General features: G+C 43.9%; 1 protein-coding gene across 1 annotated transcript; it reads left to right on the plus strand.

The window, feature by feature from the left end:
* Positions 1 to 1194: 1194 nt before the first annotated feature.
* On the plus strand, positions 1195 to 16853 carry LOC143102944 (tubulin polyglutamylase ttll6-like). The gene is made up of 15 exons (XM_076266738.1): positions 1195 to 1232; positions 4617 to 4657; positions 7310 to 7428; positions 8143 to 8273; positions 8974 to 9130; positions 9579 to 9722; positions 10522 to 10607; positions 11043 to 11265; positions 12340 to 12509; positions 13020 to 13208; positions 13494 to 13608; positions 14797 to 15012; positions 15258 to 15525; positions 15825 to 16057; positions 16725 to 16853. Exons 3-15 carry the CDS (start codon positions 7408 to 7410, stop codon positions 16851 to 16853), a joined length of 2082 nt encoding a protein of 693 aa, XP_076122853.1. The 5' UTR covers positions 1195 to 1232; positions 4617 to 4657; positions 7310 to 7407.
* Positions 16854 to 17730: the final 877 nt, after the last annotated feature.

Raw genomic sequence — 17730 nt, forward strand, 5'->3', positions numbered from 1 at the left:
GGTTATAGGCACACAACAAAGCTTTAGACAGAAGCAATAGTCATGTTACACCATGAAGGTTGGGTGTAATTTAGTTTTTTACCTGTTCATAAACCACATCTCTCTGTCTCTCTTTCTCTCTCTGTTTCTCTCTCTCTCTCTCTCTCTCACACTCACACACACACATGCACACATACACAGACTGATAGCTATTTGTTTTGAATAGTTAAGCTTTCTCTGTATGACACTGGTGAAAGCTGTGTGCACCGCTGAAAGCTAGAGGGCAGCATCCATACCACAACTGCCACAACTTCAGTCTCGCTGAATGCGGTTTCCTGTGCATTTAAGGCCGATTGAAGTTGAAGGGCAATGCCAAACACTGTGAAGTGCCCTAACATGTCTTTGTCATAACGAGTGCTACCCACAGACTTTAACACCTCTTGCTTGTTAGCCCGCGTGCCCTTTGATGCGCCCACGCTCATAACGTGAGCTATTTACAGCGTTTGCAACGGGGGCAGCGTGAGCTTGCGGCTTACCACACACACTTGCCACACTGTTTACACTTCTGAAACCCGGTGGTAGACATGCCGGAAGGTGCAGTGGCTAACTGTTTCAATCTGACATTGACTGTTGCTTTATGGGTGTTGTGTGTAAGATTAGGCTTATTTAAAGCTGTTTACATTTGTTGTATTGTAGTGGTATAAAGTATTGCATGGTGTCGTAATAGTTTGTACTAGTGTCATTGGCATGGTTTGTAGTAGTGACCAAGGTCTTTTTTTTTGCATTTTAATTTACATTCAAAATATGCCAATGTACAAAATTTGCTCATTCAGTAAACTGTTTGAAACCTCTGCTGAACTGTGCTTCTTTGAGTTATTATATAGCCTACTACTTCACTCATAAACATACACTAACCATTCTCATTATTGTTCATAGTCTGGATAAAATAGATTAGAAGATGTGAACTAAATATTAGGTGAGATTTTTATAGGTTTGCCCTGGAATGGTAAAATATTTTCCTTTCCTATGTAAATGTAAATGTCTGTATAATTCTCTCTCTCTCTCTCTCTCTCTCTCTCTCTCCCTCCCTGTAGAATGTGGCAACCTGTAGTCTCCCGAGAAAAGGAGTCATGCTTCCCCGTTGTCAGTGGGAGCAAGCTTGGGGAGTTGGAGGCCATACCTGATGCTGCTACCCCCAGCACCACCACCTCCCTACAGACAGAGGGCGCTAAGATGAAGAAGAAAAAGAAGAGGTACTGCACGCGTCCTTTCTTTAAACCCCTTTGGCCATTTTTGTTAGGGTACAAACACTATATAAATGACAGAGAAACTCCCCCGTCCTGCCTTGTAGACAATGCTGGTATGTACTATTAATCCCCCATCTCCCACACATGATGCGATGTTGGTATTGGCTTGATTGATAGATAGATTGGTTGGCTGGTTGCTGGAAGGTTCTTTCAGACCTGTGATTGGCTCAAATTGTGACCAGGCTATTTCAGACCTGTGATTAGCTGGAACTTATGATAGAAGGCTCTCTCTGATGGATGATTTGCTGAGAATTGCCAGGGGCTTCTCCTAGACGTGTGATTGACTAGAATCTGTAGTAGGTTTCTATTAGACGTTTGATTGGCTAGCTTATGCCTGAGGGCTTTTTCCACTGGGCTACTGAATCAGACGGGAGGTCAGACATGAGGTCCTTCTCTCTAGGACATTATAATGACCACCCGGAGAAATGGCTTTCACACCAGGCCAGTTACTGCAACCTACAGCGCCGAAAGGAATGTGCACAGGAAGACATACACAAAAATGCACATAAGTGAACATACAAACACACATGCGCACACACACACACACACACACACACACATACACAGTGAGAAAGAAAGAGAGAAGTGACAGACAGAAATAGAGTGAGAGGAACACACAAGCACAAACATGTGTTAGCTCTAATCTCTTACCTTTCCAGCTGACTGACAAAAAAACATGATATACAGTACGTTTCAATAGATAGATTACTTTATTGATCCACATGGGGAATTGCGGTGTTGCAGCAGTAGTTCACTCAAATCACAAAACACACAGAACTTGCACAAAGTCACATTGAGGTAGGTGACAGGTTAACGGGTTTGCAGTCTTCTGAGTCAGTCCTTGCTCTTAGTAATTGTCAAGGTAGTGACAGTGGGAAGAGTGTCCTGTGGTTTTGGGGAGGGTAGATAGGTGGGGGAGAGAGGGAGTTGTGGTATGTGGAAGGTGGAGGTTCTTTGGGTTGGGTGTAGGGGGTCTGAGCCCTGAAGGCATCTGTGTGGTTATGAGCAGCTGGCTGTCTGTAAAGACAGTGGGCGACATGGAGGTAGCCAGCACCGCCGGTCTCTGGTTACAGTACCTGTCCATAAAACTAGCTAGGGCCCTTTCTGCTACCGCCTGGGACCTCTTGCCTTGCTGTCAGGCCCTGCCCAGGATCTGTGAGCCCCTCCACACATGCAAACACACACACACACACACACACACACACACACACACACACACACACAAATACATGCACACATGAACACACAGAGGTGGCTCACAAATGAATGGTAAAAAAAACAAAAACTGTGTACAGGGCGCCTGTTTGATCTCTGCTCCTGCTTCAGGGGGGTCGTGGGACTGAACCCTGGGAGAATGCAGCACTGAGCTAGGTGGCGTCGTCCTGTGTGTGCGTGAATATCCTCGTTTGTGTGTGTGTTAGTGTGTGTTTGTTTGTGTGTGTGTGTATGTAGTTGTGTGTGTTTGTATTGTCTGTGTCTTGTCCTATGATGTCCCTGTCGTCAGACTTGTTTATCGTTTGCACATTGCCAAGGACATGGCTTGTGTTTTAAGTGTGTTATAATCCTGTTTGTATGAGGAATTCTATTTTACCGGTAATTGCTGTTAGTCAAATGTCACCGGGAACCAAATGACCAGTAGTGACAATCTGTTACGAGTCACATAAACCCCAGACAACGGTTTCTCACTAAGCACCTGAGACCGTGTGGACTCTGCTGTCATGTTCACAGTCCATAGATCTTCCCAGGCGAGTAGCTGCCACTGGCTTCAGCCTGCTGATACGGCACAGGTTTGGCCCTGATCTGGCTCAGAGTAACCCCCCCCGAGCACCCCAGTAAAAAAATATCTCCCATACCAGCCGGCAGCCAGAGGCCTTGAGGAGGACTCTGCAGCTTGTACGACAGTTGACGTCCTCAACAAGGTCCTCTTTATGGCGGATTCCTTTGCTGCTCCGCGCTCTGTGCCGCGCACCTTCTCGTTTACTGGCAGAGTGGTGGAGTGGTTATGGGCGGCGTGTGAATGGCATGGTGGCGAGGAGGGCGCGGGCGAGACCGAGAGTGGGTGAGCGCGGGAGGGCTCAGATGCCATTTACAAGCGGCAGTGCCTCTTTAAAGAGTCTGTTCTCTGCGACTGTGGAAAGTCAAATTGCCCCACTGCTTAATTACGGTTCAGGGTGTATGAATTTTACTGGGCAGCAGCCACAAACATGATACTCCCAACTATTTCATTTGATATTTTACTCATCTCTTTTTTTTTAAGTCAGATTTATCTCATTTATTTATTATCCATCTCCTCATTAATGTGCCTACTAATGATTCATCTATTCATCCATGCATCCATCGATCCATTCATGCGCCTGTTTAATTCACTCACTCACTGACCCGTGAATTATGTAATGACAGTAGTTTTTCTAATTCTTTATTTCACCATCTGCAAGGATAATCCGCAAGTGAGGGAGTGTGTCTCTCTCTCCCCAGTCCTTCTGTTTCTGTTTCCAGTGTCTGCCTGTTATGTGGCGTGTGCTCGTGGTTGCTGGGCTGCTGAGCACGGTGGTGGTGGTGGGCCAATGGGCTGGTGGGCTGGTGGTGTCCGCTGGTTTACACATTCCAGCCCTACGGCACACTGAGACTGCTCACAGTCTCCGAGATGAACGGGGTGGGTGGAGACTCACTGGGGGAAATGATGAGGCTCTTGCAGGACCCCCCCCCCCCCCTTGTTTAGTTCCCAACCAGTAGGTGGCAGTAGAGACACTTTAATTAAACTAAGCTGCTGCCGTCTGGTTGTGAGGCTCCAGGGAAATAGCTCCCTTCTGGAATGACATCAGATGACACGCAGACAGTTTTGAGCCTCGGGAGATGAATCCAGCAGAGCTCTGGGTGCCAAACGAACAGGCTGAGAAATGATGAGCGGAGTTTAGTGCTGCTGACAATTTAATGGAATAGGATGGTGTCCAGATGAAAGGGCCGCTCTACAATCCACTCATATTTCTGCTGCAAGAGAAATTAAAATAATGTGAATGTGTAGAGCCTATTATGTAAACACCTAGGCTAATAAACAATGTTATGATGGGGATATGTAGATGGTTTTGGACAAAAGCGTCAGTGAAGAGGATCTCAGTGACACAAGCGATAATTACAACGATAGTTTATGCATATAATGATGATGATGTGACGATGGGATGTCATTCCCAATGGAGAAGATGTCTAGAACACAGGCCTGTGGTTTTTGGTAGCCACTGTGGACGTGGGTGGCATTGCCGAGCCCAGGTGGCCGGCGTGGTGCTGTGAGGTATTTGGAGACGCGCAGCTGTCCATGTGTCTGTTCTCTTTCAGATGACTGTGGATCAACCTCACCAACTGCAAGTTTGAAAGCGGTGAGTGTCAGTCATACACACACAGACGCACATGCACAAACACATACACGCACACACACAATGACCCCAAATATCCTTTCCTATGAAGGAAATTATTTCCAAAATAATGACCTGAAATGATAACATATTATGAGAAATTTCTTCAGTATATCAATATGCTGGTATATCATTATGTGTGTAAAACAGTATATTGACACATATTTAAACTTGACTCCTTTAAAATGGCTTTATGTCAGGGAGGCTGTAGTGTAAGAGGCTGCAGCGTCCATATCACATTCAGGTTCAAGTACGCACTGGGACCTGGGTTTGAATCCAGCAGTGTATATAAAAATGCCTTTCTTGGTATATTAATATTAATGGTATATTGATTAATTATTATTAGAGTGATAGGCTTTTAAGCTTGGATACAGCAGTAGAAGGACCTCAAATTATATCCTGTGAGACAAAGAACCATTCCCTTGTCAAGAATTTAGAAATTAGTTGGATGGGCTTTAGGACCATGAGAAATTCCATGCCGGCCACATGGGTCCATAAAATTGTTGGCAGACACAGGGTAGCCTACTCTGCATTCAAGACATGCCATGTGCAGCTTACAGGCAAACACACACACACACACACACACACACACACACACACACACACACACACACCCACACCCACACCCACACACACACCCACACACACACAAACACATGGACGCACAAGCGCAGCACCCTCATGCACATGCAGATGCACACATGTGCACACAAACACACACGCATACACATGTGCACACACACATCACCCCCCACCCCCCCACAGACACACACACATTTAAGCATACACATACACACATTCATAGAAGCACGCACACCAGAGTACACAGTGATAATGTAATGTGGAAGCCTCTGTACATAAACATTAAATGTGAAGTCCACATCCACGCTAACAAACAAAACCACACTGGCGCACCCGGCTCCATGTCCCCATAAACGTGCCTGTCAACTGCCCACAGCACGGGTCTACGCATACCACCTCCTCAAAAGTAAACAAGCAGCCATGTTAGAGGAAACCGCCGACTATACACAAACTTCAAGAGATGTGATGCTGTGTAACAGTCTCATGTGGAGAGGTTCAGTCACAGCAAACACATAAACCACACAATTATATTTATCGTCTGTGTCTTAGTCATAGTAAATGTGTTAGAACCCATGTTTAGCGGTACTTTTGGGACTAAGAATCGTTGTAAGGAAGGTCTCACAGCCACATTTTTGAATGGATCTCTTTTTTTTTCTCTCTCTCTCTCTTGTACGAAAATGTCAGTTTCGCACCAGTTCAAAAACATTAGTTTTTACAGTGTGAACGGGAAACTAAATAAATCCACAAATAAAACGCACATTCAGATGACACAAAAGCATCAGTGTGAGCGCCTAACACATGAGTCATTGTGAGTTGTCGGCCCATTCATTTCACACACAAAGACACAGCGACGGCTTTTCCACATCCCATGAAACAGAGTCAACGATAGATTCCCGTTTGAGTTTCGTTGCAGTCATTTGGATACATGGCTCCAATTCTTTAATGAGAACCAAAACAATGATATTTAGAAACGTTAATAATTGAATACTTTTTCTTATTGTTATCATAGTATTTTTATGTTAGATTTCTAATTAGTTATTGCTCAAATGAGTACTTCAAATAGCATAGCTATTTTGCTATATCACCAAACAGCTCTTTCTAATTAAGCCTGTCAATCAAACTATTGTGTTTATTTCACTAGTTCATGTCAATCAAGCTATTATATATAAAATAATTTATGTAGACAAATGTTTCCTTATGATTATGGAGATACATTGTGGGCAGGGAAATATCATGGTTATACTATAGTGCATTATAGTATAAGGGGTAACTGGTGTTTCAGTGAGATAAAAGATAGATAGATAAAAATCCCACATCCAACCATTGCCCCATCATACACAGCTCAAGATAAGTATTTCTTCTGTATGTGCTAGTTTGGAACAATCCTTTATATATCTCACTGGTTCTTATCTCTCTATATTCACTTATATCACCCCGGTCAACAATGCATTGCAAATGGATATGATTATTGAATAGGTTGTAGTCATAGAAACTGAGCTTCCAAACACATCTATGCTCACACTGCAGCTCACTAAAAAGTTAAGAGTATTACTCATTATAGTGTAGACTCAAAACCAGAATCTACCTATTATATAAATGCATTTCAGTGGCCAGTAGGCTGATAACTAACCTCAACCTGCCTGTACTCCAGCATACTGCCAACCCCCTGCCTTAAAGTACTAATTAGAGACTAATATGAAATACCCACTAGAGTGAAATCATCCATTCTAATTCAGCTCTATTTTGCAGATAACTAGCTAGAGTCAGCAAGTAATTGTAATGCATGCTGTGATTATTGCCCATTGGACCAGCTGCTACTTCTCTCCATGATCGTGTTTGGACAATGCAGCATGTGAATCCAAACAATGCACGGGAAATAAAGCCTGGTATTTTGGGTCTAAAACAAGTTCTGCAAACCCACAGTGAATGAAGAACTTTTGGAAAATACACTGATGGTGTATGGTTGTGCCTTTTCCCCAAATTTGACTGATTATGTTTAAGGTTTACATCACATTGAGTTTGTCTGTTGTTCAGTCAGGCGTGCAGCATCCCGCTTTGGCCTGAGGGAGGCGCTGGAGGGCGAGGAGTGGACGGTCTACTGGACTGATCTCACCGTCTCTCTGGAGAGACTAATGGACATCAAAGGCTACCAGGTGCCACATCCCTTGTACCTGCATCCCCAAATTACATTGCAGCTATTAAAATAAATAGCATTCATAAAAATGTAAATTACAGAAAAAGACATGAGCTGATGGAAGTAGGGTAACTGTATGTAGGTTAAAGGGACCCAGTGTCAGGGATGAACACATTGCATGTATAATAGAGATGTACTGACGGAAAGATACTTCTGGCAGGAAAGTATGAGATAGAGATGGATGGATAAACAGATAGACAAGATAAATAATTAGAGACAGAGAGAAACACACACACACACACACACACACACACTAACAAACACACACACACACATATACACACATACATACACACACACTCACACACACACACACACACACACACACACACACACACACACACACACACACACACACACACACACACATACACACACACACACACAGACACACACACACACACACTCAGAGGAAGTGCCCCACTCTTCTGATAGTTGTGTTTTAAACGTTATCTTCTGTAAAAATCAGCTTCAACATTGCTGTTGCCCCATATCTAATTGACCCTGTGAATATGGGAAATGTCCTAATTGCTGGCTGAGTGTTGAGTAATTACTTACCTGATGGCTGACTGGATGTGCGTCAAGGCTGCTGCTAGATGGCTACGGGAGATAAGTTAAAACATGATAAACATGACTGAAGGTCATTATGTGTGACTCTTTTGTCCCTTTCCAGAAAATCAACCATTTCCCAGGGATGATCGAGATCTGCCGGAAGGACCTGCTGGCCAGGAACATGAATCGCATGTTCAAATGTTTCCCCAAGGATTACAACATCTTCCCTCGTACCTGGTGCCTCCCCGCAGAGTGAGTGAGTGAGTGAGTGAGTGAGTGAGTGAGTGAGTGAGTGAGTGAGTGAGTGAGTGAGTGAGTGAGTGTGTGTGTGTGTGTGTGTGTGTGTGTGTGTGTGTGTGTGTGTGTGTGTGTGTGTGTGTGTGTGTGTCTGTGTGTCTGTGTGTGTGTGTGTGTTGAAGAGAAAGCATGTGTGTCTATATAAGTATATACGTGTATAAGCATATAAGTGTGTGTGTGTGAAAGACACATCATGGGATTTTTAAGTCCCATTTTCCAGTCCTGGAAAAGTCATGAAATTCAGTTCATTCGAAAATTTTGGATTCATCACCAATGTTCATGTAGAGTACATATAGTGTGATGAAATGACTTATGTTATGGTTCTCCCCCATAGATTACATTTACTTGTGGGAATCTCTGCACCATAATAATGTGTCGCTTGAATTGACATAGCAGAATGTTGACTGTGAAATTGGGTGGAAATCTTGGAACAAGTACGTGAGAAAGAAAGAGATTGTTTGAGAATGAGAATGAGTTTGTGTATGTGTGTCTGTAATTTTGCTTTCTACATTCAGCATACAAACTGGTTTGTAATACAGTCTTTTTGGCCCACATACCACAGAGGACAATTATAGCAATCAGATAGACAGACAGACAGACAGACAGACAGACACAATAAACACACTCCTGTCTGGTGGCTCCCATCTCTCCACAGCTACAGTGACCTCCAGGCATATGCTAGGTCCAAGAAGCACAAAACCTACATCTGCAAGCCTGAGTCTGGCAGCCAGGGAAGGGGAATCTTTCTCACCAGGTCCGCCAAAGACATCCCTCCCGGAGAACACATGATCTGCCAAGTGTACCTGTCTCAGGTGAGGCTCCTGCTGCAACTCACTTGTGGCCAAAGGATCACCTATGTTATGTTTCATGCAGCCTGCTCCTATGGTTACAGGGATAATGTATATATACACAGGTCAATACAGGAAACAACAACAGAAGCAATGGAACTTGAAACAAGCGTTGACGATTGAGTGTTTTAACACAAGCAGGAGAGCATTTTAAAGATCTCATGAGTTATCATACCAAGATGCCATGTTAAAATGAAACCAGATTTATGACTTATTTATGACAGATTTATGCACCCTTTTAAATATTCTTCAGGTAGTGATAACCCCAATAGAGGACTAGATATTCTAAGACAATAGACTCCTTTACGGTACTGGTATCACAAAACAGGCCCATGAAAACCAAATGGTTCTCGGGTGTTGAAGTTGTCATCTCTTAGTTCTGGCACTGACCCCTCTGCTGTCCCCCGTCAAGCCGTTTGTCCTGGATGGGTTCAAGTTCGACCTTCGCATCTATGTGCTGGTGACCTCGTGCGACCCCCTGAGCATCTTCCTGTATGAGGAGGGCCTGGCTCGCTTCTGCACCAGCCAGTACATCCACCCCAACAACAACAACCTGGTGAGACGAGAGAGAGAGAGAGAGAGAATAGATCAATAACAAGATGGACAAATGAAATGAATGGATTGAAAAATGGTAGACGCTTACAAGGATCTAGATTGGTAGAAGTAGTTTATTTGGATGTGTATGGACACACTGTCAGTGTCCATCCGCCTGATGGATAGGATGTTAGAATGTGAGCTACAGATGTCAGTCATAAGACAGTCTAGGCATCCCTTTCCTAGCTACTGGTGCTATGTGATGAAGCTTTACAGCAGATCAGAGACATCCATGGGGATTATAGGTGGACAGTGTGTGTGTGTGTGTGTGTGTGTGTGTGTGGGGGGGTTACACGAAATGTTCATATGAAGTGTCAAGTAGGCTATGTAGATGTGTGCACCAGTTGTAACAGAGGGTGCATGAGTAGCAACAGCTGACCAGGCTAGTGTGTATTACCTAACAGTGAGAGTGGAGAGGTTAGAGTCCACCTCTCTCTCTCGTCCTCCCCTCTCCTATCTCTCCATCTGTATGGCTGGACGAGGAAGTGACGAGGCGTCAGCCGACATAGGCCAAGGTCACACAGTAGATTTTACTGTGTCCATAAAAGAGGCTCCCCACTGGCAATAACGCAGTATACATACAGTACACATGCCATTAACATTCCAGTCCTGTCATCTTGTCCTTTCATCCTCTCTCTCTCTCTCTCTCTCTCCCTCCCTCTCTTGATATCTCTGTCTCTCTTTTGAAATCTCTCTCTGTTTCCCTCTATCTATCTATCTCCCCCCCCCAACCCACCCCTGCCTTTCTCTCCCTCTCACAGCAAAACGTATGTATGCATCTGACCAACTATGCCATCAACAAACACAGTGAGAACTTTGTCCGGGACGAGCTGGCTGGGAGTAAAAGGTGAGTCTGGACATGCTTGGTGACAGGGTCATGTCATCATGACACCTTCATAAACACACACACAGTAACTGTACTCCACAGAAACATTTCATCGCTGGGTCTGTGTGTCCGTACTGATAAAATATGTTGTAACCATAGCTGTAGCTGGGTGTGCACACTTTAAACGGAACACTTATTTTGCACAGTTATGAAGTAATCATTACAGTACATTGTATTGGGTGTTTCTGACAATACAAATGGCTAGCTTACCTGTAGATGCTATGAGCACTACTTGTCAAATAAGCTAAGCTATGCTGTAAAACCATAATATGTCTGCATGGCAAAAGTGTATGATAATACACTTATATAATCAGTAGGCTTTCCCTTGTTTTTCAACACCAATCAACCCCTAAAATAACTTTTCAACCTCTCTCTCTCCCCCTTCCCTCTGGACAGAAAGTTGTCGACGGTGTTGGAGTCCCTCTGCTGTGACACAGGGCAGGTGTGGGTCGATATTGAGGACGTGGTGATCAAGGCCCTGATTGCGGCCCACCCGGTGCTGAAGCACAGCTACAACACCTGCTTCCCCCGCCACGTTGCCTGTGGCTCGGGTGCCTGCTTCGAGATTCTGGGCTTTGACGTGCTGCTGGACCACAGGCTCAAGCCCTGGGTGCTGGAGGTACATAAAGGGCATGTATCCGGAGGAGAGGGGATTATGAGGGATACCTCCCAATTCAAAGTAAAGCTCCTCATCATCCAAAGGGGGGGTCAGAAGTGGAGTGAAAGGATAAAAACAGACATGGAGTGGGGCGCTGTGGCGCACTGTCTAGAGCGTCCATACCATATTCCATACACATGAACACGGCTCCCTCCTGCCCTGTCTCTCTGTCTCCCACCCGCTTCCCGTCACTTAAGAAGCTATATGAAAGGACTGCTGTTGTGTGTGGGGAATACTCTGATGGAATATTCTCTTCACAAACCTGGTAATGTTTTTGGGCCACACAGAGAAGCAGGCATTGTGTAGAGGAGACAAACAGTGGTTGAAGTGGATGGATATAGATTTATGCATAAACCATATAACCATGTAATTCCACAGTCTCAGAAAAAAACAATGCATGTAGTTGAGCCCTCACTAAGTTCCTGACATGTTATTAAAGACTTAAAGTTCAGACTTGGACCAATTATAGGTTGTAAGTCGATAAGAAGAGATTTTAAGTTGTCCCTGAAGACATTGTGGAGAGTCCCCAATGACTATAGATAGCTTCTATATAGACTATGACTAGCAGCATGGAACCCACGTGTTTGTGTGTCTTTCTCTCTCTGTGAAATGGAAGGCGTGTTTTTGGTGAAGGTGGTTTTGTCAATATGTATGTATCATTTTGTTTGTTAGTAAGTAAATCTATGAGATGAAGTCACTGGTGTATATGTGTGTTTCATGTGTTTGCATATGTGTGTGTGTGTGTGTGTGTGTGTGTGTGTGTGTGTGTGTGTGTGTGTGTGTGTGTGTGTGTGTGTGTGTGTGTGTGTGTGTATGGTTAGAGTCATAATTATAGGACTTTGGAATGAAAATGTTTATCCTCTGGATCACAGCATTCGTGTGTGTGTGTGTGTGTGTGTGTGTGTGTGTGTGTGTGTGTGCGTTTGTGTGTGTGTGTGTGCGTGTGTGTGTGTGCATGCGTGCGTGTGTGTGTTCATTTGTATGTGTGTGTGTGTGTGCGCGCGCACACGCGTGTTCATGTGTGTGTGTGTGTAGGTGAACCATTCTCCTAGCTTCACCACTGACTCTCGGCTGGACCGGGAGGTGAAGGACAAAATGCTGTATGACACGCTGGTGCTCATCAACCTGGGAGCGTGCAACCGCAAGCAGACTCGCGAGGAGGAGAAATGCAGACTCACCGACAGACTACAGCCCCGAGACGTGAGGTGAGGTGTGTGCACACACACACACATACACACACACACATACACACACACACATACGCGCACATACACACACACACACACACACACACACACACACACACACACACACACACACACACATACACATACACACACACACACATACATACATACACATATACAAACACACACATACGCACACACAAACACACACACACATACACACACACACACACACACACATACGCACACACAAACACACACACACACACAAATACAGACATACACTGAACACAAATTTAAATGCAACACATTTCACATTTGTTTTTACTTCCATTTTTATGAATTGAAGAAAAAGATGTAAGATCTCTTCAGTGTGCACAAAAAGGCTTATTTATCTAACATTTTGCTCGAATATATTTCTTAAAATCTGTGTTAGTGTCCACATTATATTGTGTGTGTGTGTGTGCGTGTGCGTGTGCGTGTGCGTGTGCGTGTGCGTGTGCGTGTGCGTGTGTGTTTGTGTGTTAGGAACCGCCTGCAGCAGCTGAGGCAGGCCAATAGTATGGAGCGTGCCCTGGCCTATGAGAACCAGCACCTGGGTGGTTACCGCCGCATCTTCCCTCGGCCCAACGCCAGTGACTACGATAAGTTCTTCCAGCATGGAGGCTCCCTCTTCCAGGAAACCGTCGCCTCACGTGCACGAGAGAAGTGTGCTAGGTGGGATAATACACACACACACACACACACACACACACACACACACACAGAAACGCATGCATGTATAAAGACACATGCACAAACTAACACACAAATACTCATCTACCATATCTATACTCAAATTATTATACCTATACACACATATATTGTTGATCAAGTCTGTATGTATGTATGTATGTATGTATGTATGTATGTATGTATGTATGTATGCATGTGTATATGTATGTATGTATGCATGTGTATATGTATGTATGTATGTATGTATGTATGTATATGTGTGTGTAGACAGCAGCTGCTGGAGATCCAGGAGAGGCAGGGTAAGAAGAGAAAGAAGGCCTGTTCTCTGGGCGAGTCTGCTGGGGAGAGAAGCCAACCCAAGGGCCGACGGCAGTGCTGTAGCGTGAGTCAGCCATGTCAAACATGGTGGCTTCCCGTGCTATTGGATTGCACACACACACACACACACACACACACACACACATCACATTATGCACACTCCCGCTACAGCCATTCTCTGTAATTCCTTGTAATAGTAATGAGCAGTTGGAGACAGTATGAATCTCTGACATCACTTATGGGCATGCAAACATGCTGACCTCCAGTGTATTATGCATTGATTTTATACACGCTACTGTTATCACAACTGCCGTAGCCTCTATGGTTCTTTTAAACAGTGAGGGGTCTGTGTGCACACAAATGGTTTTGGGTATGTGTATGTGAGTGGGAGTGTGTATGTATTTTGTTTGTCCGTGTGTACATATAATCATTTCCAAACAACCCGATCAGTGCTGGAGATGATGAAGCTGTGATGGCCAGATTTTCATCTTCCTTTTGGAAGGTTTGCAGACCATACACATCTGCAAATGATCTGAAGCAGTCTGCCTAATCTTTCTGTTGTCTTGTGTTGTGGTTGCACTTTTTTACAGCTCTATCCAATTAAACTTTATGTGAGACGTCATGTTATTTTTGTGAAACACTCCCTCACCAGCAAGCTCGGTACAGATAGCACTCTTTCTTTCTCACGGGGGCATTCGGTTCTTCCCCTCTCCAGCATCTTGTTGTGTTGGTTAGTGTTGCCATTTGTGAGACTGGTGGAAAGACGTGTGTACATGTGTGGGTGTGACAAACGTTTTACTTAACTTTTGCTACTCATATGCTTAAGTGTTATGTGTGAGTTCATGTGGCCTGAAAGGGCCTACTGACAAGTCCTTCAGAAAGGTTGATTTAGCAGAGGTTGGTCTCATTGTTTTTAATTTCTCCATGCGGTCTCTATACTACTCTATACTACATGCGGTCTCTATACTACTCTATACTACATGCGGTCTCTATACTACTCTATACTACATGCGTTCTCTATACTACTCTATACTACATGCGGTCTCTATACTACTCTATACTACATGCGTTCTCTATACTACTCTATACTACATGCGGTCTCTATACTACATGCGGTCTCTATACTACTCTACAGTATACTACATGCGGTCTCTATACTACTCTATACTACATGTGGTCTCTACTTCTATCCATTCTTACATTCTTCTATCCACCTATATGGGTTAATCACCATAAAGCTGTTGTCTCCTAGCAACAGTCAAGGCCTCTTCGGTTCCTCCCCAACCTGAAGGTGAAGCCTGGTGAGGAAGAGGAAGATGAAAAGAAGTCTTTGCCTTTCTCAGAGATGAGGTCTCGTCGGCTGAAAGAGCTGGGGGTAGTGGAGAAGGTCTACCAGCTCTTAAGAACCCCTCAGTCTAAAACACGGAACCGACCGTGCTGCAGGGCAGAGGACTCACTCATTAACAATGTGAGTGAAGACACACTGAACAGTACAGTAAAGACACAGTGATTAGAGCATTTATAAATATTCTGCAAGTCAATGAACAAGTTTTAGCTCTGTTGTCCAGCTGTGGACAGTCTACCTTCCTTAAATATTAGTATCCTGATTTCCAGATGGTTTCCATATTCCATGTTACGGTCTAAAATGGTAAATTTATATTTTGTTAGCATAGCATGTTACCCATTCACTTCTCTATGACCTCGTGCCCACAGCAAGACACCTTGGTGGACCACTGCTCCAAATGTGGTAAGATGGTCGTGCTGAAGAAGAGGGTGGACCTTGTCAACAGGTTCCCACCAAGGGACCACTGCCAGGCCCAACCCCAGAACCCTGAGGGGGTCCAGCCTCTGTCCAGGCCTGTGCTGAGGGTACCTGTGCCAGCTGTGGCACTGCCGGCGTTACCCTCCAAATGCCCCTCGTCCCTCAGCTGCTTCAAGCACCAGGTGGCTTTGTCCAACCAGTGCACTGCCAAGGGTAGAGGTGTGTATTGATTGTTCCTGGAAAGTTTTTTTTTTTCTTTTTTTAAGTTGATGCCATCATGGTTAAATTGTGTCTTACTTTACATACTTTCATATCACAATGAGATGTAAACAGACATTTGCTAAGCTGACATAAAAACTAGATTTTGCTCTAATTTTTTTTTTTTTTTTTGATTGTTGTTGCCTAGAAACTACAAACTACAATAGCTCACCCCTTGTATACCCCCCTTCTCTCTCTCTCTCTCTCTCTCTCTCTCTCTCTCTACCTCTCTTTCTCTTCTGCCCTCTCTGCCGCTGTAGCCAGTGCATCTCTGGCAGACGTGGCTCTGAAGGACGTCAGTCTACTGGAAATTCAGACGCAGGTCTTCCCCTCGAGCAGGAAGAGGCTGGTGACGCGGCCCCGCTCCCCAGAGAGACACTTCTCCAACCCCGGCCTGTGTGTCATATCGGACCGTCTCCCCCTGGTCCAGCGCAATGGACACCCACCGTCCTGGAGCTCCTCGAGGTCTTGGGCCAAGGTGACAGGACTCCAGGTAGGCTGTTTGCAGTGGGGGTAGGTGAAGGAGCGGCAGAAGAGAGGAGTGTGTGGTGGCGAGGGGGAAGGAGTTACAGAGTTGATGAGTGTGGATCCCAGTGGGTGTGTGTGTGAGAGAGAGAGATAAGTCAAGCTTTATGAGGAGAATAAAAAAGACACACACTGAAATATCACAATAGATGTACAATAGATTAAGTAATCTCTGCTCCAGATGGCTCACTATGTACTGTAACTTCCTGTACCATTATTGTTATGTTTGTATGTCATTATTGTTGTACACAATTTCTATGATTATTAATCATTCACCCAATGCTAGTTTATTATTTGAGCTACAATAAATCTGTATACCTAAATAGAGTACACTTCATTGTTTTGCAGCCTCTCTGGCCATGCTATCCTACCGTTATCCTCCTTATATATCGTTATGGTGCTCCTTGTTGGTGCCCCCCCCCCAATCCCAATCCTCCCCCACCTTTCTTATGCAGCCCTTGCCACTTAATCTACTAAACCCCTCTTCTACTGCACTTTTTACCCCCCCCCCCCCCCCATAAATGCACAAATAGGCTGACACCAGACATAATTTCCCTGCATTTCTTACTTCCAGTAACTATATGCATGTGACAATAAACTTCCTTGTATCCTTGTATCCTTGTATCCTTATCCAGTTGTCCAAGCTCTCTCGACCAATCAGCATGGAGAAAACAACACTGACCACACAACCGAAAACTTGCCATCTAATCAGAAGCAAGTCCCACTTGACAGAACATGAGCACACTGCCTATGAGAGCTACTGATCTTGCATCAGTAAGGAAGGCAGTTCAGTAAATTGATTGTCCAAGTGTAGTGTAAACAATGTTATAATCTGTTCACTAGGTATACTACAAATGAGATTTTTTCAGATGTCTCATCAAATGCTACTGTGAGAGATGATATAACTAAATCCAAACTTAGACTCTCCTTTCCTGAGGGTATTTAAAGCCATAACTGTCACTGTACATTCAAATGCAATGTTACTGCAGCACTGTGCTTAGTAGCCTAAACCACGTAATAGGTCACTGTGTACACACATAATCACAATCAGTGGTGCACAAAGTACCCGATTCTGTTTTTTAAGTATAGATACCCCTGGTCAAATATTGCTCCAATACAAGTGAAAGTTGCTGAGTTAAATTATTACTTGAGTCAAAGAGTACATAAAAAGAGTAAGTAATTTGTGTCATGTAATGCTTATTTTGTTTACATTTTACCTGATTTCATAACTTTGCTACTGTTAAAAGAAAACTTTGGATGCAACAATGCACTTTAAATTGCTATTCATAATCTCTATTCACAAATCTTATTTTCACAGCCAAATACAAAACAGGATAACTCAATTGAGTTGTTAGTAGTTTATTTAACATTAACATGTAGCTATGAGGTGAATGTCAGGTGATTGTTTAATATAATTCCAATTTCACCATGATCATGATTGTTCTGGTAAAGAAATGTTATCATCATGTTATCTGTCATCACGAATGCCAAGTTGAAATTGAACTATCAGCAAAATGAAGAAAGTACTTTGAACTTGAATATGGTCTATTGCATTATTCCATTAAAAATCACTTCAAAGCTATGTTTGCAAGTAATGAGTACTTCATTTTAAAGGTACAGGAGTCAAAAGCACAATATTTG

This window comes from Alosa pseudoharengus, unplaced genomic scaffold (assembly GCF_046254945.1).
Source record: "Alosa pseudoharengus isolate Yale_2024_CS ecotype anadromous, Long Island Sound unplaced genomic scaffold, YU_APseudo_1.1 YU_APseudo_1.1_scf_4, whole genome shotgun sequence".
Lineage (NCBI taxonomy): Eukaryota > Metazoa > Chordata > Actinopteri > Clupeiformes > Clupeidae > Alosa > Alosa pseudoharengus.

Bases quoted from the DNA above. Each gene is read 5' to 3' on its own strand.
- LOC143102944 (XM_076266738.1), top strand. From the start codon at position 7,408: ATGGACATCAAAGGCTACCAG. The intron at 9,723-10,521 runs GTGAGACGAGAG...TCCCTCTCACAG, and splicing joins ACCCCAACAACAACAACCTG to CAAAACGTATGTATGCATCT. The intron at 16,058-16,724 runs GTAGGCTGTTTG...ATCCTTATCCAG, and splicing joins CCAAGGTGACAGGACTCCAG to TTGTCCAAGCTCTCTCGACC.